General features: G+C 51.4%; 1 protein-coding gene across 3 annotated transcripts in view; it reads left to right on the top strand.

Moving 5' to 3' along the window:
• LIMD1 (LIM domain containing 1) overlaps nt 1–19,802 on the top strand; it is a 65,639-nt gene that overhangs the window by 35,316 nt on the left and 10,521 nt on the right. For 2 of the 3 annotated variants that reach the window (XM_037030604.1, XM_037030603.1), the window contains exons 5-10: nt 3,385–3,452; nt 5,835–5,897; nt 9,899–10,029; nt 10,615–10,666; nt 11,131–11,199; nt 12,371–16,072. In XM_037030604.1, the coding sequence (XP_036886499.1) occupies nt 3,385–3,452; nt 5,835–5,897; nt 9,899–10,029; nt 10,615–10,666; nt 11,131–11,199; nt 12,371–12,508 (521 nt within the window). In that variant the 3' untranslated portion in view covers nt 12,509–16,072. Of the gene's footprint in view, nt 1–3,384; nt 3,453–5,834; nt 5,898–9,898; nt 10,030–10,614; nt 10,667–11,130; nt 11,200–12,370; nt 16,073–19,802 lie in introns of those variants that run through there. The other variant, XR_005064214.1, reaches the window with a different exon arrangement.

The raw sequence follows: 19,802 nt of genomic DNA on the forward strand, positions 1-19,802 counted from the left end.
TGGCTGCATAACAGTATAAACACTGTCATTTATGTTACGGGAACTAGATGTGTGGCTGGTGTCATTTTTAGGCGATTCTACGTGATGCTGAGATGGAGATCCTTGAAACAGCCGACCTTTGATTATGTCCTTAGGGTGAACTCTTGCAGCCGAGTTTTGGGGTCAGAATAATCTGAACTTTCTAAATTCTATGATTACTTTTTGTGTGTGACAGCAATAGATTTTTTAAAATTTTAATTGTTGTTCAAGTACAGTTTTCTTTTTTTTACTCCCATCCCAGCCCACCCACCCACCCACCCAGCCCTCCCCACCTCCCTCCCATTTCCACCCCCCTAGTTTTTGCCCATGTATCTTTTATACTTGTTTCTGTAAACCCTTCCCCTTTTCCCCTGAAATTCCCTCTAAATTCTACGAATACTTAGTACCCGAATTTCTCTTAAACCCTTGTTCCGGGTTCTGCTGTGGCGAATGTCTTTCGGCGCGTTGACTCAGTCTGCACACTGCCCCTCCCAACCTCTGCCGGCCCCGATAAAACACGGAATATTATTTAATTTGCAAGTTTTTTAAAGCATGAGAAATGCTCAAGGTTTTTCACATATTTTCTGGCCGTCCATACTTCATTTGTCATCTGTCTTCACCTACTTTTTTTATATTGGATTGTTAATTGGGTTCTTTGCATATTAGGATTAAGTTCCTTTTTGTCCTGCTTTCTCTAGTTTGTCATTCGCCTGTTGTTTTGTATAATTTGTTCTAAAGAAGTTGTGTGTGTGTGTGTACAGTTAAGAAACTATAGGAAATAGCTTTACCTAGCGCCCCCAACGCACAGACATCCACAGGTTGTCGTTTGGCTTACCATTTTTCATAAAGGAAGTGGGGCATTACAGGTAAATTGGAATCGTCTGGCTTCCATCCTGTTTCCCCTTCCCCGGAACAGCTGCTGTCTGGATCGCGTGCCTGGATCCTTCAGTCCTGGTCTTCCTGCGGTTACCGCACGTACAGGCATTACCAAACAACACACGGTACCAGTGTGTGTGGGTGCCTTCACTGACATCTGTAGTATCTGTCACAGGCACCGCTGGGCAGTGTTCCTTGTCTGCACATCAGCACGTTTAGCGCAGTGACCTGTGCTGACCCAGTTCGGTCCTTTTTGCTGCCGGATGGCGTCTCCTCCTGTGACTCCAGCTCCGAATTCGCCCTCTGTGCATGCACCCTTCTTTCCCTCCTGCTGAGCACTGGGGATGCTTCTGGGCTCCCGGGTTTCTGTTTCAGCGCTAGGGAGCATCTCTCCGTGCACGGTAGGAGGCCTTCTCAAGAGGCAGCCTGAGGCCCGTGTCGTGGGTCTTGTGGATTTTCAGGATTATGGGTTCTTGCCAAATTCTCCCCGAAGTGGTCATGCCAGTCAGCCCTGCCCCCTGCCTCACTCCCCGGCAGCAGTGTGAAAGGCTTCTTCTTGTCCACGGCTTCACCGAGACGGCCTATAGTCGGGCGTAGTGGTTTGCCCGCCTGGGAATGAGATAGCATCTTGCCGTGTTTTGATTTGTACGTCCTGACTGCTGGTGGGATTGTACAGCTTTTAAAGTGGTTACTGCCTGGAATTTAACAGGTTTTCTTTTGACACCTGCCCTTCCTATCCTTTGCCCATGTTTTCCATTGGGTTACTTATCTTTGGCTTGTTGACTGTTGGTGTTTGTCTTTTAGGTGCTGGTACCTTGTTACATGGGCTGCAGCCACCTTCTGGTCCTTTTCCTTCTTCTACTTGGCATTTATTGCCCTCGGTCAGACCATTGCCAAGCTCTCCTAGTATGTAGCTGAGTTGGAATTATGTTGTATCCTTGAAGAAAGTAGCAAATACTCGGAATATTAAAAAGTTCTCCAGGAACCAATCAGAGCCCTGGGGGGACATGGAGACAACAGTGGGCCTGACAGCGACAAGCACCACACATGGGAGGGTCTGCCCCCCCAGGCCAGGAGAAGGGGGCCCTTCCTGAGAAGCGGGGTGCAGAGGGGAAAAGTGGGTGGTCAGCCCGAGTCTCCTTCCTTCTTTTCCTGCCTTCCCCCTCCACTCCAGCCTGCCAGCCTGCAGCCACACCCACTCGGCCAGGGGCCCCTTCTGCCTCCTCCGGCCCCTGGCTCTCTCCTTCTGCCTCCCCTCGGGGGAGCGGTTCAGTCTTTTAACAGCTTTATCCTTTGAACTTTGTTGTTCTATGGTGAGCAGAAGCTCAGATTTTTGATGTCATATGTGCTGTTTTTTACTTTCATAAGATGTGCTTTTTACGACATACCTAAGAAATCCTTTTCCGTGCCCAAGTCAAAGGCAGTTGCCTGTAGGTCTTTATAGTAGCTTTTGTTTTTCACATGGGTCTTTGACCATCTTTTGTCCTTAAACCGATTTCCTTCTCTGGGGCTCTTCCTCTGTGCCGGTGCTTGCAGCGTCCTCTTCGAGCTCCAGCAGCAGTCTCTCCTCTGTCACCTCGCGCTCTGCCTGCTCTGGGGACACTCAGTGGGTTTCTCTGTGTCCCCAGCACTGTTAATGTTTGTGGCATCGGTGACTTTGGTTTCATGTTGTGGACCCCGGCTCCGGGGGCTTGATTCCACTAGCATTTCACATCCCTCCAGTTTTTGAAACTCCTGTGGAGTCTGTTGGTTGGTTTGTGCCTGGCCCTGGAAATACTCTCGGAGGGGGGCGTACCACTGAGTGACAGGCCCCAGGCCTCCTGTGGGTGCTCCCGCTTAACATGTAGCCCGTTGTGGTTTTCCATAGGGAGCAAAGGAACTGGTACCGTGTCCTCGTCGGTGTCCTGGCCACGTGGTAACTGCAGTTGCAGCTGAGGGCTCAGGGTGCTTTGCATTTTCCCCACTCCCCGCTCACCCTATTTAGATCACGAGAAAACAAGAAAAATCTTTATCTTTCCAACAATGTGTATTTTCTATGTTCAGATGAGAAAAATATCTGAAAATAAGAGTTGACCTATTTACAGAAGTTTCCCAATAGGCTGTCACCAGCAGCCCTGAAGGACACGTCAAAGGTGACAGTCCCGCACACCTGTGGGAGACAGCAACTTCACAGGAGACTGTTGCCCGGTGCCCCCACCTGTGTGTGCCTCGGCCATCCCGTCACCCGATGTCTCGCCGGCTTCTCAGCAGGATGACTCCAGAGTCAGCCCTTGGTCGTCCCACCAGGCAGCGGCCCCATGGGGCCGCCTTCTGGCCTCAGTCTGCCCAGGGCCAAAGGCTGCCAACAGCTTTCAGCAAACCAGAAACTTACCAACAGTTGGCATATTTTGTGTGTCTATTTCTGTTTACAGAGATTCTGGCCTTTGTTTTGTCTTTGTTCACTGCATAGTAATGTTTTCTTTTCCCCTTGCATTTGTGTTTTTACCTTAGGCCGGAAGCTGAGAGGAAAAGCCTTTTATTTTGTCAACGGCAAAGTGTTTTGTGAGGAAGACTTCCTGGTGAGTTTGTCACCCAAGCCTGCCCTCCCCGAGGTCCTGGCCATGGTTGGGGGTGGGTGCTTACTCTTCTTCTGTAGATGTACAGGGTGGCCTGTGTTCCTGAGGCAAGTGACAAACCGCAGAGCTCTGTGCTTTGAAGGGACTTTGGGCTCACTCGGCCTATCCTCTTGTTGCTTTTTACCCATTTCTGCCTACCCTGCCCCCCCCCCAAAAAAAAAACCCTTCCGACTGTGATCCAGGCCCTCACAGCTCACTCGGCCTCCTCCTGTGGGAATCCAGCTTCTCTAGTGCATGGGCAGTCCGTCCACTGCCAGTGACCGCCTGTCTGAGCCCTAGCCCTGTCCGCACCTCTGCAGCCCATTGCTGACATCTCACTGCCCACAGGACAGTCACTGGGCTGTCCCCCAGCTCCTCCCACTGCGCCTGCCTGAAGCAGAACCATCACCTTAACCGGGGTCCTTATCTGGGAGAACTGTGTCCTAGGTCCCTCTCTGCCCTTCCTCCCTCCGTTTGTCCCAGAATACAACCACGCACTGAGCCTTGTGCCACCACGTCCTCTGGGTCTGCATAGCTAAGCATGTCAGCTGGCCCAGCCCGGCTGGCCTGATGGCCTCTTCCTCGCTGTCTGCCTGTCCCCCTGGCCTGCTGGGCCCTGTGACCCCAAGTTCAAAGCATGTACAAGAAGCTCTCTGCCGACGGAGCCTGCCTTTTCTAGCGCTAGGTCTCGGCCATGCTGCACGTGCCGTTCACTGCATAGTCTGCCCTTCCTGCCTTCTTAGCGTGTGCCTTTTTCCTGCTTGGAATGTCTTCACCCTTTCATTGCCGCGTTAGCTCCAGCGGCCTTCCTTGTCCCTCCACCCTGGCAGAGCAGTCAGCACACCGCCTCCCATTTACAAGCCTTCCGGTCCCCACCAGACCGTGCACCTCTCCGGAGGGAGGAACGTGCTACTTCTCCATCTGTGCGCCATCAGATCCAAGCACAGGGCCGAGCGTGGAGTGGGGCTTGGGAAAGGGAGCTGAACTGAACCTGCATTTCAGGGATGGGGAATGGGAGACACCGAGATGGCGGGGGCCTGCTTCTTTGGGGGGTGTGGGTGGGGTCATGAGGACTCCAGGCACAGACAAGCAAATCCAAGGTGGCTTAGGCAAAAAGGAAAGTCATTCCAGCAGTGCCCTCTGCAGTCATTTTCTCTCCATTTTCGGCCCTGCCTCTCCGTATTAGCGTGTTACCGTGTTACCATCAGTCCCCAGTGCTGGGTGACAGCCAGATGGTGGCAGCCTATCTAGGTGCCAGTCCAAGGGCAGACAGCCCTTGGGGTCTCATTGGCTCTTGTTGGGTCACGTGGCCATCCATAGGCAGAATCATTGCGCTGGAGGAATGCGAGGCTCTGATTGGCCAGGGTTGAGTCCGTGCCCCGCCTTGGAACCCAGCGTGGGATTAGCCCGCAGGACCAGGAGGGGAGGGGCTGCGTTCCACGAGAAAATCGAGAACTGCCTAGAAGGGGAGAAGGTGCGGGGCAGCAGGAACCTGCACTAGTGATGGAGAGTTGCCTCAAGTTTCCCTTTTTCTGTTTTCCACCTTCCTTTCCATTAGTTTTCCCCGTTGTTAAATTTGCAATATCTAAACGGTAGTGTGTTCCTGTGTGTGGTCTCTAGTAGGGTTTCTGAAGGGAGTTCCTCATTTCTTTCAAGGCTGCAGCTGTGTGTGGGGGGGTGTCTGTGTGTGTGCTGGTAACGTAAGGTCAGTAACACTTATCAAGTTCCTTTGAAGCTAACGGTAAAAGGCCTTGGCTTTGTAACCAGAAACGGACTTGAATTTGAATCCTGGACTTACCCTTTAGAGGCTGTGTGACCTTGAGAAGGTCACTTTACCTCTCTGAGCCTCCCTTCTGAGAAATGGTGTAACAAACAGGTTGCAGAATTGTTTTGAGGATTAGCGTGGTGGCCTCAAACGTGAACATACATCAGGATCTTCCATAGGGCTCGTGAAAACACAGATTCCAGGGCCCCTGGGTTTCCAGTTCAGTAGGTGTGGGCTGGGTTCCACGAATTTGCATTTCTTAAGGTTTCCAGGGGATCTGGAATGATCCCAGGGGATGCCAGGAATGCGCCTTGTTCAGAACGACCTGATTGGACTACAGCCGCCAAGGCATGTCAGGGGTACCCAGATGTAGTTATTGTCAGGGCAAGTAGTAGTAGTGTGGGTAGTGGTTTTTGTGGCAAAGAGTATTCCCTGATTCATCACACAGCTGTGTTGTCCTCGGGGGAAATGACAAATTCCTGAATAGAGTGACACTCCTCATTATCCTTGTGGATAACGGCAAGGGGCTGGATTCCTGCGCCTTGCCTGTATTTTACCTGTCTTTTCTCTTTCCCCTGCAGTACTCTGGATTCCAGCAGTCTGCTGACAGGTGTTTTCTTTGTGGCCATCTGATCATGGACATGGTGAGTAGGGTCCGCCAAACCAGGCGAGAGCACGGTGAGAGGGAGAGGCATTCCGAGAAAAGAGAAAGTAACTGTGGAGAACTGTTGTTTCCCAGCCTGGCTTGCGGTTGTGGCCGGTGTTATTAAAAGTCAGTCCTGTGCCGTGCATGCCCCTTGCTCACTCTAATAGCACCCACATCCTTGGCCGGTGTTGCCACTAGCATCCTCCCCCACCCAGCCCATGCAGTGGTGTGTTTCGGACCATTGTCCCAGCCCTGGGCTGTCCAGATCACTCTGGCCTCCATCTGATTTTCTGTGACCCCCACGGCGTCCAAGGTGAGATGTCAGACAGAGCCTGCTTTTACCACGGAATGCTCGGCTCCCTTGGAGTTAGGCGCAGAGACGCAGGTGAAGCTCCGTGTTCCTCCCCTCTGACCTGCCCTGCTCAGTCTGTTCCTGAGACAAGTTTTTGAACCAGCGGAACAAGGAGCAGGTTCTATACATCCTGTCCCTTGTTCAGCCACTAGCTCTCTGCGCTGGTCATCTCTCTCTCTCTTCAGTGGGGAATGTTTTTCCTTCCTGCCCTCCTTGTAGGGTAAGGTTGCGGGCTTAAGGGACACAGGGTTCTTTATTCTGTTTCAGGAATCAAATTGTTTACCGCTGGAGATGGGTCCTGTAGAACTTCTTTAATATACTGGTTAGAGAAAATGACTATATAACATTTTTTTTTAGTTAGAGTTAAATCCCTTTCTAAGCTGACCCATGGATTCACTTCTGGAGAAGAGAATTTGCTAAGTGTTGCTTTTTTTTTTTTTTGCTTTTAAATTATGATTGAGAAGCAACTCACAGAATAAAGGGAACACATCTTACATGTACAGCTAATGAGTTTTTACATTTGCATAAACCTGTGTAAGCACCGCCCAGATCAGGATGCGGGTCACACCCCACGTTCTGCACCTGAGAAAGTTCCTCCCTGGCCTCCTCCCAGGCCAGACCCCGCCCACAAAGGCACCCGCTATTCCGACACCTCTTGCCCCAGATTTGTTTTGCTGGTCATACACATGGAAGAATGTAATACGGACTCCTCTGGGGCTGCCTTTTCTCACTTAGGAAAATGTTTCTGAGGTTCATTCATGTGTTAGCTGTGTTGGTAGTTTATTTTCATCGCTAGGAAGAATCCTATTATAGGGATATAGCAGTTTATCTCTCCATTCTCCTGCTGACACAGACTTAGGTGGTTTCCGATCTGGGGCCACTCATGAACAAAGCTGCGGTGAACACCCTTAGGTGTGTGTTTGAGGGACATCAACACCCATTTCAGGCTCTGAGCAGCGGAGGCCTCCTGAGTAGCTGGGCCTCCCTGGGAACACGGCAGCCTCCGCCCATTTTCCGGGGGAGGCAGGCAGGAGCCACCACCGACCATCCCCCCTGCCCTCCCCACGTGCCCGCCAGACTCCACAGGGCACCATTTTGTTAGCAGAATTTGTCCTTGACCTTTGAGTCCTTCTGACAAACCCACCACCTAAGAGGTCAACATTGTCCACACTTTTTAAAAACTTTTTATTTATTTTTAGAGAGAAGGGAAGGAAGGGAGGGAGAGAAACATCCATCTGTTGCCTCTTGCTTGCCCCCTACTGCATGTTCCCCAATTGGGATTTGAATCAGGCCTGCGCTCATTCCACTGAGCCACACCAGCCAGGGCACAGTATCCACATTTTTTAACACTATTATACCCGATTCTTATTTCTGGGTGTCCTAAGCCTTCTTTGAACTTCAGGGTGCTCCAATTATTTATCACTATATGACACACTACCCCCAAAACTTAGCGGTGTAAAACGACAGTGATTTATTACTGGTCATGGTGCCACGGGTCAGGAATTAGGTCAGGGCTTGGTGGGGTGGTTCTTCTGTGCCGTGTGGCGTTGGCTGGAGTCGCTTTCTCAGCTGCCTTCAGCTGGTGGCACAGTGGAGTGTCCATGGTGGCCTCTCGCACTCTAGGCCTCTCCCCTCGTGACCTCTAACCTCGTTCGGTGTCTGGCCTGGACTTGCCTACAGGAAGAGGGAGGACATCATTTCTTCCTCATTCTGTTGATCAAAGAGTGTCGCAAGACCGGTCTTGATTCACGGGGAAGGGAAATCTTCTTCGCTTCTTGAAGAGAGAACCAGCCTACGCGTGTGGGAGAGAAAGGAATTGCATTTTGGAGGCAGTCTCTGCCGCACCGGAGCATGGGAACTGAAACCCGGGTTGTTGCAGGCCTTTCCTGGGACTGGAAAACTTTTAGTGGATGTTTGTCTGCAAGCGATGCCTAGTTTTAAAAACAGAAACCATCCCTGTCACCCCAAATTACACTGATGCAGAGAAAGATTCCTTCCGAATCCATTCTTGGTCCTCCAGCAGAACCCCAAATATCCCAGCTGTTTCTGTAAGTTGGCTGTCTGTGCCCCCTTTGTTCATAGAAGGCTTGAGCACTCAGGCTTGCAGCTTGGACCTGGGTGTTTTCCCACATTAAAGGAAAACGAAAAAGATCCGACATAAACGGAAACCGCTACTCAGAGGGCAGCAAAATGGCACCTTGACCCCACTGTGTCCATCACAGTCTGGGTTAAATGAATTCGCTGGTCTCTCTCTTCCAAGACAGGACTTGAATTGCCAAGTGGACTCTGGAAGCCCAGCTGGCGTTTCTTTTTATCTTGGTGGCTTGAGAGGGGTCTGGGAGGTTTGTGAGACCCCAGAGGGAATGAGGAGGCTGGGAAGCAGGGAGCCCTCCCTACTCGCCAGTGGCCGCAGTGTGCAAGGTGGGCTGTGGCCTGTGGAGGCAGTGTCAGGGCCCTGGAACGTGCCAGAACACAGCCCGTTGTCCACACGGGTCTCTCCCTACACCAACAAGGTTTCCCTCAGTTGCAATTCCCCTTCCCAAGGGCCCTGTGTGCCCCCCCCCCCCCCCGCCAAATAATAATGACTGCTCTGTGCGTCGCTTACAGATGGGTGTTTGGTGCAGCTTGCAGGTGCTGATTCCGTGGCTCCGCGGTTTGTGCTAAGTTTCACGGCCCCGGGTATTTGCAGAAATGAATCTCCCATTGAGTCAGCCGAGGTGCTTCCAGGTGCACATTATAGAAAAAGCCAGGCTCATGTGAGATCAGTGCTTCTCAAGCGTCCGTGTGCTCAGAATCACGTTATTCAAACCCCCACTGCTGGCTTAACCCCAGAGGCGGTGATTCAGGAGATCTGGGGGGAGGCCCCAGACTGGGCGATGCTGATGCTGCAGGTCCAGGCATTGCACCGTGAGAGCCACCGATGTGGTAGGAAAGCTGCTCTCGCTCCCCTAACAAGGGGTTGGAGGTGGGCACTTCCGTGGTGGGTGGTGTCACCAAGGATGCGTTTTCGTGCTCTGCTCTCCCCTCCCCTTGTGTCTCAGCTCCATCCTGGTTTCAGGGCAGCCTGTTGCAGGCCCAGGTGTCACGTCCAGATCAAATGACACAGAGGGAGGAGGATTGTGGGGCGTTCTCTTCGCTGTGTTTAAGAGCAACAAAGAGGTTTTGCCTGCGCTTGAATTCGAGGTGATCAGGGCCCGGGGCACAGCTTCTGGATTATCCTGCTGCCGAGTCAAAGCCGCTTAGAAGGAGTTAAGGGGCTTTCTCCAAGCTCTGCATTTTCACAGGGAGTTTCCCTGAGCCTTTCCACGTAGTTACTGCTTTCCGAATCCTGGACGGATCCTCTCATGGCCCTGCTGCGCATCACCTTCTGCAAAGAACTGGAGCGGTTTTTGATAGGGAGTGGTTTAAATTTCCTCGCGGAGTTTTTATGAATTCAGGAGGAGGATCCTGTTTGGCCCTCTCCTGTTTATACGTGTGACTGGATTAGCTTTCCTGCGGTTACTTCTCGACCTTGGTCCCCGTGAAGCTCTGGAGCAAGTGCCTTGTGTGGCGTGGTCACGTGGTCCCTCCGTGCAGTGTTTTCCCTTCTACCGTCCCTTCCTTCCTGTCACGCCGCTGAGTCCCAGCTGTGTCCTTTGTGTCCCCAGATCCTGCAGGCCCTGGGGAAGTCCTACCACCCTGGCTGTTTCCGCTGTGTCATCTGTAACGAGTGCTTGGACGGGGTGCCCTTCACCGTGGACTCAGAGAACAGGATCTACTGTGTCCGAGACTACCACAAGTAAGGAGGGCCGGGCGCTGCACGTGTAAGCCACGCCAGTGGACACTCAGCAGAGTGCCAGGTGGACACCTGTGGGGGGGGTGGCGTGTCTGCAGGCAGCTTGTCCGGTCAGCCCACAGTCCAGCAAAGGCTGACTGGGCTGAGGAGTGTGCCAGGGGCCTCTAGCTCAGCAGATGCCTATGCAGACAGGAACTGATTAAAGAATCAGGTTTACTGGAAAAAACAAAAACAAAAACAGATCCAATCCGACAGGCCCCGTGGCTCCAGCTTTGCCTAACTTCAGAAACCACCAATCTGGCTGGCCGCCACCCCCCTCGCTGTGCCTGGCCCGGACCAGACACTGCGAGGCGGGTAAGCAGACGGTTCGTTTCTATCCCGAGTCAAGTGAGGGGGCCAGGCGTGCTTGTTACCACTGGGGAATGACCCCGAAGCATTACCGAAGGGGCCCCAGAGAGGGAGCCAGGCGCGGGGCCAGGCCTGTGAGGGAGGCTCTGGGCAGGCCCCAGCACCGGTCTCCCTGAAACAGTGGGCCTCGCCCTCCGGAAACACAGCCTGCGTCTCACTGCCTCTCTGCTTCTCCCTCAGGGTGCTGGCCCCCAAGTGTGCAGCCTGTGGGCTTCCCATCCTCCCCCCGGAGGTAAGATGCTCCTGCAGCCAGGGTCTCCCACAACACAGGCTTCTCCCTGGGATCATTCACAAGACCTGTGTCCTCTCCTTAGTGCCCTCACCACAAAGCCCCTGTCCCATTAGCTTTGCCCAGCCCAACACCCTTCTTTGTGTCCCATTTGTCCCTGTAATCTGGCCAAACACTCGGACCCAACACTAACCCTAGATTGGAAGAGGAGCAGGTGAGCAAAGGGCCATAGGTGGTTTTTTCCCTGTTGACCCCGACTCTCCAGAAGGCAGGGCTCCTGTCCCTCCCTTTCTCCCCGTAAGTAAATGCATCCTTTTCGCACCGGTGTTAGTGCCCGTCTCCAATTTCTGCTCTTTGCCACCTGCTTGTTACTCAGAACCCCTCCCCCGACACACCCTTGCACCCTTGGCATGTGGAGCCCGAGGGCCCCCCAACTGTCTTGTTATTCCCGCTGCTTCTCGGTGCAGGGCTCTGACGAGACCATCCGCGTCGTGTCCATGGACAGGGACTACCACGTGGAGTGTTACCACTGCGAGGTAGGCCCCTCCCTGCCCTGGCCCGCAGATCCTGGTTGGCAGCCCAACAGGAAAGCGGCCTAGCTGACGATGTCAGGGGACAGTCATCAAGGTTCAGGCCGGGGCAGCCGTCTGAGCTGATGGAGGAGATGGGGTTGGGGTAGGGGAGGTTGGAGGGCCTACAGATGTTTGGGGCATGAAGCTGCAGAGCAGGAGGGCCGTGGGGAGTGGGGGTTCAGGTTCTGTGTGGGGGCCTCATTGTCAGGCAGGTGTGCGATTAGGGAATACACTCCCTCCCCTCCAGCTCGTAGGCTGTTCTGTCCACCAGGAGCCTCTTTCTCAGCTGAGCCCTGGAAATGATGAAGAAATTCACCCCACCCCACCCCCACCTTTGGAAACAGGGATGTGGCTGGTCGGTGTGAAGGGGGGGTGGGCATCTGCCCCTTCTCTGTCCCGATGCCACCCGCTGGTGCCTGTTGGGTCGGCCAGGGGTCGCCTCTCACCAGCCCTTGTGAAGGGCACAGACACTTTAAGAGCCTGTGGATGTTGAGCGAGAATTAAGTGGAAGGAGATGAGATTTATTTTGTGATGCGGAGTTGGGGGGTCGGGAGAGCAGGGGGTGTGGGCAACAGATAGCTGGATCCCACCACCAGCCCTGAAGAAATGTGTGGGTGTTGTTGGTGGCACCCCTAGCTCTGGGGAAGGAGGTACAGATGCTCAACCGTCCCTTCCACACACCCCAGACCGGTGCTGTCGGGTGGAGACTCATAAGCCACAAATTCAGGTCCTGTGTGTTGTTCTTTTTCTAGTAGCCTCCTTAGAAAAGGGAAAGAAATGGGCGGGATCAGTTTTTATGATAAAATTTTCTTTAACCCAGAACGTTATCATTTTAGCATGTAGTCCCCATAAAACATTTTTTGTGAGCTATTTTCTATCCTCTTCTCTAAGTCTAGGAAGTCTGGTGTGTGTTCACATGGACATCACATCCCATTTCCCATTAGCCCCATTTCAAGGTGCTCGAGGGTGACACGTAGCCAGTGGCCCGGCAGGGGACAGTGCGGCCCCGACCTCCCCTGGGTTCTGCACTTTCCACCCCTGGAGAATCACACCGCCACTCTCAGGGACGGTGGCCTTTGTGTTTGTCTGGCGGCCCTATTCTTTGGCTGCCACTGGACACTTTTGCCTCCCCCAGGACTGTGGCCTGGAGCTCAACGACGAAGATGGCCACCGCTGCTACCCCCTGGAGGACCGCCTGTTCTGTCAGACCTGCCACGTCAAGAGGCTGGAGAAAGGCCCCTCGTCTGCAGCCCCTCACCAGCACCACTTCTAGCCGGAGCCTCATACAGAGACCTTGGGGCAGGGCAAGAGGCCGGGGCTGCGCAATGACCCATCCGCCCATTGATTCCAGTGGTCCCTGGGGTGGCGTTGGGGTGGGGGTGGGAGGGCCTGGCCAGCGAGCGCCTGTGCGCACACATGGGGTCCAGCCCCATGAGGCCAGCCCTCCCTGTCTGGTGTGTGTGTTTTCCAAGGGCCTTTCTCCACTGGCATGCGCTCCTCAGATTGTTCCGGAAGACGCTCCAGCAGGCGGGTGGCATGTGGCAGGGGATCAATCACATCAGTGCAGCCGAATGAGCCCACCTGTCTCCTGTGGGAACGGCTCACCCCAAGGGGCAGGTTGGCCCTGGGCATATTTCCTAATATCCCCAGAAGAGAGACTTCAGCTGCCGATCCATCCCGCCCTTTTCCTCCCTTCAGGAAAACCCACGCACCGCCCTCCCCATGCGCATGTGGGTGTGCACACACACATGTGACTTAAAGCTTCCTTCCACCCCAGAGTGTCAGCTCTTCTGCAGAAGGGCTGCAGATTTAACTCGGTTTATGGCGAGAGGGAAGCCATGACATGTGCTGAGTCTCTTGGAAAGAATTTCCTCGGTAAACCAGAGCCAGGTGTTGAAGTAGGCGAGACAGGGTGGCCTCCTGTGCCCTGACAGCACTGTGTGTGTCTCCGCAGGTCTTCCCTCCCCTATAGGCAGTAGCGGGGGGCTTTGGGACAAAGAACTTGGTGCGGGCACCAGGCCCCTCTGCCCACCTGTTTACGCATGTCCCCTCTGCAGCCCTCCAGAGTCCGTGACTTTGGAGTTGCTCCCCCAAAGGCAAGTCTTGGGATCCCACGTGCGGACATCTCCCGGGCTTTTGGGAGTCCTGCCACGTCCCAAGAGCCAGCCCCGTACAGATGAGGGGTGTTTGTGTGTGAGACCTCGAGACCAGCGTGGGGGCGCACCTGAGGATAAGTTATTACAATCATTTCACAAGTGTCTCTTGCCCAACCCTTGGCACAGGCGTGCATTTGAAGACACCAGTATAAGGTACAGTGCTTTTGTCTGTTCTTTCCTTCTTTTTTTAAAATTGTTTCCTTCCATACCCAAAACATACCTCACAGATAAGAGCTTCACCAAATCGCAGGTAGGGGAGGAATTCACAGTGGGCTCAGCTGGCTCCCGTGGCGTGGTGGGAAGGTCTGGCTGTGCACAGCCTGCCTGCGGCGGGTCAGAGCACTGTGCCCATAACCGAAGGGCAATGGGGACTAGAGCAGGTTGATGTCAGGTGCTGTGCACTGCATCTGGCTGGCTCCCCGGGATGACAAGGGCTCAGAGGACCACACACAGGCAAGATTTCAGGGCCACCTCTGCACTGAGGAGGCAGAATTGGCCCTGCACATCACAGTCCTAAGGCCAGGTGGAGCTCAAGGTCCCTTGGCATTTCAATAAGCAGATGTATGTGTAAATATTTTTAAGAGGTTGGCTGCCAGTGGCCCCGTGGCCTTTGTCACAGGAGCTCGGGGCCATCTTCACCACTGCCAGTCAGGCTGGGGCACCACAGCTGGCATCTGCTCTCTGCCCCCTCACCTGGCACCCCACGCAGGAGGACCGGAGGATTTGGGCTGTGGAGGGTGGTCAGGGGAGCCCTCCTGTGACCCCCCAGACTTTCTACAGGGCCCAGCTTCCCGTCTGAGTCACGTTTTGACTCACTCAGACACAGTTGCCTGCAAAGAGCACAGCACGGGCACTGGGGATAGTTTCACATTTTTATTAAATTCATTCTGCTGGATCCTTTGGCTAGACATCACTTCTGTCCAGGCTGTGTGCTCTCACCAGTTCCTTTTCAAGGGCTGAACCTCCTGAAAAGCTGTGAGTGGACAGGGCTGGGGCAGTGACTCTTGGGGTCATACCCCTCTCTTCCCATCTAATCAGTCATCTGGCTCCGCCCTGGCAGGGCTGTGGGCAGGAAGCTGGCCCATGCGTCTCAACCTGCCTTTGTCAACCCAGGAATGTTCTTGGCCTTGCAGACTCATCTCTGCTCCCCTTTCAAGCCCCACAGAGTGAAGAAAGTTGCCTTGGAGCTGCTGTCGGAGGCAGGAGGCGTGCATTTGCAAATTGGGGAACTAGTTAAGTGTGTGATTAATTTTTTAAATGAAAATTTAAAAATGGCCTTAATTGGGGTGATTCCCATCTTGCTGCAAATGTGGCATTTTGTGCCATTGAAGAGCAGTGAGAGAATTACGAGACAAAAGCCAAAGAGCAGCTTCTCTTGTGATCGGCGTCCCCAGAGCGGGTCCCGGGCAGGACTCTCATTTTGGATCTCTCCCGCTCAGGCCCTTGCATATAAGCCATGAGGAGGTGTTCCTCTACCTGGTTATCTGAAATATCCTGTGAGTTATTAGCCAAATAGAACTGTACTGGGGTTGTACTTACAGGTGCCTAGAAAGAAAACAGGCACCTGGTAGCCCAGGACGAATAAGTTTGCTGTACAAGAGCAAACAGCCCTAGACAACTCTTGGACTTTATAGCTAGATGTGGAGATGAAGATTATGGCCCGATCCCAGGCCCCAAAGCCAGCCTCCAGCCTTCTCCCTCACTTCATTTTGACCTTTAGTTTTTTTCTCGCCACCTGCCACCAGCTCCCCACCCTGCCACGCCCCGCCCCCGGCCATTCAAACGCTGCCTGGGTGGTCTGGGGAAGGCCAGTGACCCTGTTTGGCAGACTATCAGGATTCTGTGTCTATCTGATGTTTCCCCATCTGAGTGAATCACTTGAGTAAGGAGTGACCTCTCCATCTCTCATCTGGGAGGGCTAAACTGAGTCCTGTCCCCGTCATTGCCTGTCCCGGCGCAGGACGTCATTGCTCTGGGGAGTGCGGGAGTGGAGACCTCTTTCAGCTGAGTCCTGAGCTGATGATGCCATTGAGGTCTGGATGGCTGGAGGGGCCATCACAGAATTCTGATCACCTTCAAGGCTTCCATTGCCTTGTTCCTGTGGGCTTGAGTCCCACTTGCAGAAAGGAAAACAGGAATGTGAGGGCCTGAAAGAATTCTTTGTCACTCACAGTCCTTTGCAGGCTGTCTTTGTGTGCCTTTCCCATGTGTGTGAAAGTGTGAGAACCGTGAGGGCTGCTGGCACTCTTGCAGAGCATGTGTGAGACATGACCCTAAGCTGTTGTTGCTTGGTGCACTTGTTAGTAAAACCCTGCCTGCCAGGAAACCAAATTCTTCCCACTCTCCTTTGTGCCACAAGTAGCCCTAATTTCCCAGTTACTACATGAACTAACTTTTAAAAGCAATAGAGAAAAATGAATAAAATATATTAGCTATCTGTTCTGAGCCAGAACTGGACCGATTTGGGAAATTTCCAGAGTGTATGAAAATTTCAACTGTGGGGCAAAATTATTTTTCTGTCTCTTCTTTTACTACAGAATGATTAAAAAACACTGCTATTATAAAGTCGTGCAAACTATTGTTACTAAAAATTATTTGAGATGTTACTGTAAAGTGATTCAAAATACCAGGACAATAAAACTGCATCAACTTGTAGACTATTAAAGTGCTCTCCAAACACGGTGTCTACTGGGTCTTCTTTTGTGTGTGCACCGAGTAGGAAGACGGTGTATTTTGTTGACTGGGTTTGGTCCCCTTTTTGAGCTCTGGATTCTTAAAGGGACACAGGGTGTCAGAAGTGGGAAGAGACTGAGGCTGCGCAGTCTAGTTAAGTGCCTCATGACCATGTTTCGACCAATGGAGGATCGTGTAGACAAACGTGGTGCCATAACAGGGTAATGGGGCTGAAAAGTTGATCGCCTGGTGACGTAGCCCTGGACGTCGCAGCGCAATGTACTAGTCACATTCGTGGTGCTGCTGGGTAAACAAATCTGCCCTAGTGTAGCACGGACAATTATGTACAGTGCCTCGTACTTGGTAATGATGGTAAGCAACGCTCACACGTCTATGCAGTTTCTGTACAATACTTTTTATTGCTTTTTTAGAGTTTATTCTTTTCTACTTTTAAAAGGGTTTGCTGTAAAACAGGATGCCGTGTTACATGGCTTATCCCCTTCTCTGTGAGAGTCTCCATTGGTTTCCTATTGCTTCTGTCACAAATAAACAAACTTGGTGCTTACAGCAACTCCAATTCACCCTGCAGTTCTGGAGAAAGTGGCCGCAGAGGGTCAAGGTCAGCAGAGCCGCCAGAGCCGCATTCCCTCTGGTGGCTGTAGGCGAGAGTCCATTCTTGCCCTTTTCAGCTCCTAGAGGCTGCCCACATGAATTGGCCTTGACTCTGTCACTCTGACACCTTCCGTCCTCACACACCCTAACCCTCCTGCTTTCTCCTGAGGACTCTGGGATTACATCGAGCACACCCAGATCTAGGAGATGCCCTCATCTCATGACCATTAATTTAGTTACACCCATAAAGTCTCGTTTACTTTGTAGGTGAAGATATTCACAGATTCTAGGGATTAGAACACAGACATCTCGCAGGGGGAGGAGGCGTTATTTAGCCTACTGATGTGTTCAACAAAATTTTTTTGGTGGAAATGAAGGACTATCCCAGGGATATTAGGTGCATTTTTTTCAAGCATTGCTAAAAGTAGGGTTTGCGTTTTCTTTGGATCGGAAACAGAAGTGAATAAAAAGTGAGAAAAAGAAGCCAGAGGTCTGATCCAAAAGAGGGGCCCAGGTATGTGACAGCTTTAGGTGTGCAAAGCTGCGTAAGGCCCTCCCACCCACTGATCAGTAGAGGGCCCCTGCTTTCCCTGTGGGACCCAGCCCACAGCAGGCTTGTGATGGAGGGGAGGGGACACACCCAATCTGGAGGCTTGGCAGGAGGTCAGACCCAGCGACAGACTGAACTGGAGAAAAGTAGACAGTGGGAGCCACACTCTCCTGTAGCGAATGGACACCAAAGTGGGCTGCAGACACCATTTGGATGATGCCACCACACTTCATTTGCGGCTTGGACTGTTTTCGTGGAAAGCCTGCCGGCAGATTTTATTAAAAAACTATTTATATGGGCAACATAATTTCACTATAAGAAAAACTTGGCTAAAGCTGTCAGTTTCTCTCACTGATCCTTGGCTGGTTTCTTACCCTGAACGTTGCTTTCCTAACAATCCAATTTTGGCTTGTTTGCCCAAGAGGAATGCCTGTTTCTGTGTGAATTAGTTTCCACGTTTCAGTCTCACTCAATGTTCACAAAGGCCATGGGTTGTACTGCACTTGGCAAAGGAAGATTAACCTTTGTGTCTCTCAGTTTTCTGGTGATAGAACTTCTGCATGGTGATGTGTTCAGAGAAGCCCACGCAGGTGCCCTCTGTCCAGCACAGGCTGTTCAGCTGGAAGCATTTTTTACTTAAAGCCTTACCAGGTAGGCTGCCCATTTTATTAAAGGAGAGGAAATGTCCAAGAGCCCAGATCTGATGAGTAGAAGCACCATCAGGACTACAGATGAGGCCTTCCGATTGCTAACTGGCAAGGGGGATGGGGTGAAGTGCACATGTGATCACCATTTATGCCCAGACGGGGTCTGGCCCTGGGTCCGCTCATGTGCTCACCCTCCAGCGAATAGTAAGCCCATGGGCAGAATAGCCTTGGGGTCAAGAGTACAGATTCAAGGTCTAACTCAGGCTCCACCACCTAATTGCTCAATGACTTTATGCAAATTTAGTTCCCTAATATTTGAAAATGGGGACAACAGAACTTCCCTTAGGGAATTCTGTTAGGATGGAATAAGCCCAAGTAAAAAGTTTAGAGCTCTTAATTGCTCAATAAGAGTGACAGGCTTTAAGACTTCATTGATTTTTGCATTGGGATGACCAACAAAATAAATTACAAATGGACTAAAAGTGGAAAAAAAAATAACACAAGCACTAAATATGAAAAGACCACACATGCAATAGAAGACACTATAAAGGAAAACAGTGGTACACTGGAATACATGAAAATGAAAATTACTTTAGGTGCAAAAATATTATAAGGAAATGGTACAATATACAGATTGCAATGGATTTGATAGCCAAAGAATTCAGATCCTTTATATATTAAAAACTCCAACAAATATGCAAGAAAACACTGAATGCATGTATCGAGAGATACATCAAGTGATATATGTATATATCTATGTATATATATACACACATCAAGTAAAGGAAGTTCTGTTCTTCAATTATGAAAATTACAAAGAAATCATAATGAAAATTATAATGCACAGTGCTGGTTAGCATGCAAGGAAATATGTTAATTGGTGAAAGTATTTATTGGCTTAATTTTTTTGAAAGGCAATTTGAAAGTATGTACCAAGGGGTAAAAACGTCTATAAAATGGACCTTAAAAATATTCACCTGATCATTCTACATCTAGAAATTTATTAGACATGTATGAAATAATTCAATAGAGAATTACTTTTTAAAAGTGTTAAACTGATAATCCAAATTCCTAATAAGAATAATCTTAAACTATCTAGTTCTCTAATGAGATATATTCAAAGAATATTTAATGACCGTAAATTTCAGGCAAAAAAACCAAGGAGACAAAAAAGAATTACAAAGACATTTCTGGTACAAGCCCGAATTCGGAAAAATACGTGTGTGGATAGACCCATATTACAAGTGCGGCAGGAAAAAAACGCCTCGAGGGAAGAAATTATGACGTTAACAGTAATGATCTCGAGATGAGAACTGGCATTACTTTCATTCAGAATGATTTTCTATAGTTTACAAATTTTCTGTAATTTCCTCAGGAGGAAAACACGTTGTATTGGAGAGATTAATCGATCGATCGAGTGGCTAAAGGGTAGTGTTCGAAGTCTCAGCCACTCCCCGTATTCAAGTCCCCTCACAGTCGCGGACTTTTCGGGCCTCCCCAGGTCTGAGAAGCCAGACACCCATTAAATGAGAGGAATATACCAGATTACCTGAGGTCTTCTTACTGCAAAAAATACCCACGTCTTAAGGTTTCCCGAAGGCATTGGGGGCCATGTTGCTTAGGGACCCCGCGCTCTCAAGACAGGGCTGCAGATTGCCTGCACTGCGGCGCCCGCCCCCCGCCCTCAGACGCGCGCAGCCGCACTGCAGCAGCTCCTTCTCCAATGCGGTTAGAGCTGGAGCCCACCGTATCCCGGTGAACTGGCGCTGCGCAGCTCTGCACACCACTGCTGGGACTTCTCATCCACAGGGAAAAGGCCAGAACAGCTTCCTTCAGTGCGCCTTTGTGTCTTCCGGTAGCTAACCTCCGGCCACAGTACGCTCCCCCTCCCCATCCCCACTCCAAAACTGCTCCCATTCCAGGTGTGTT

The sequence above is a fragment of the Sturnira hondurensis genome, unplaced genomic scaffold (genome assembly GCF_014824575.4).
Source record: "Sturnira hondurensis isolate 20B ecotype Veracruz unplaced genomic scaffold, ASM1482457v3 Scaffold0020787, whole genome shotgun sequence".
Taxonomy (NCBI): Eukaryota; Metazoa; Chordata; class Mammalia; order Chiroptera; family Phyllostomidae; genus Sturnira; species Sturnira hondurensis.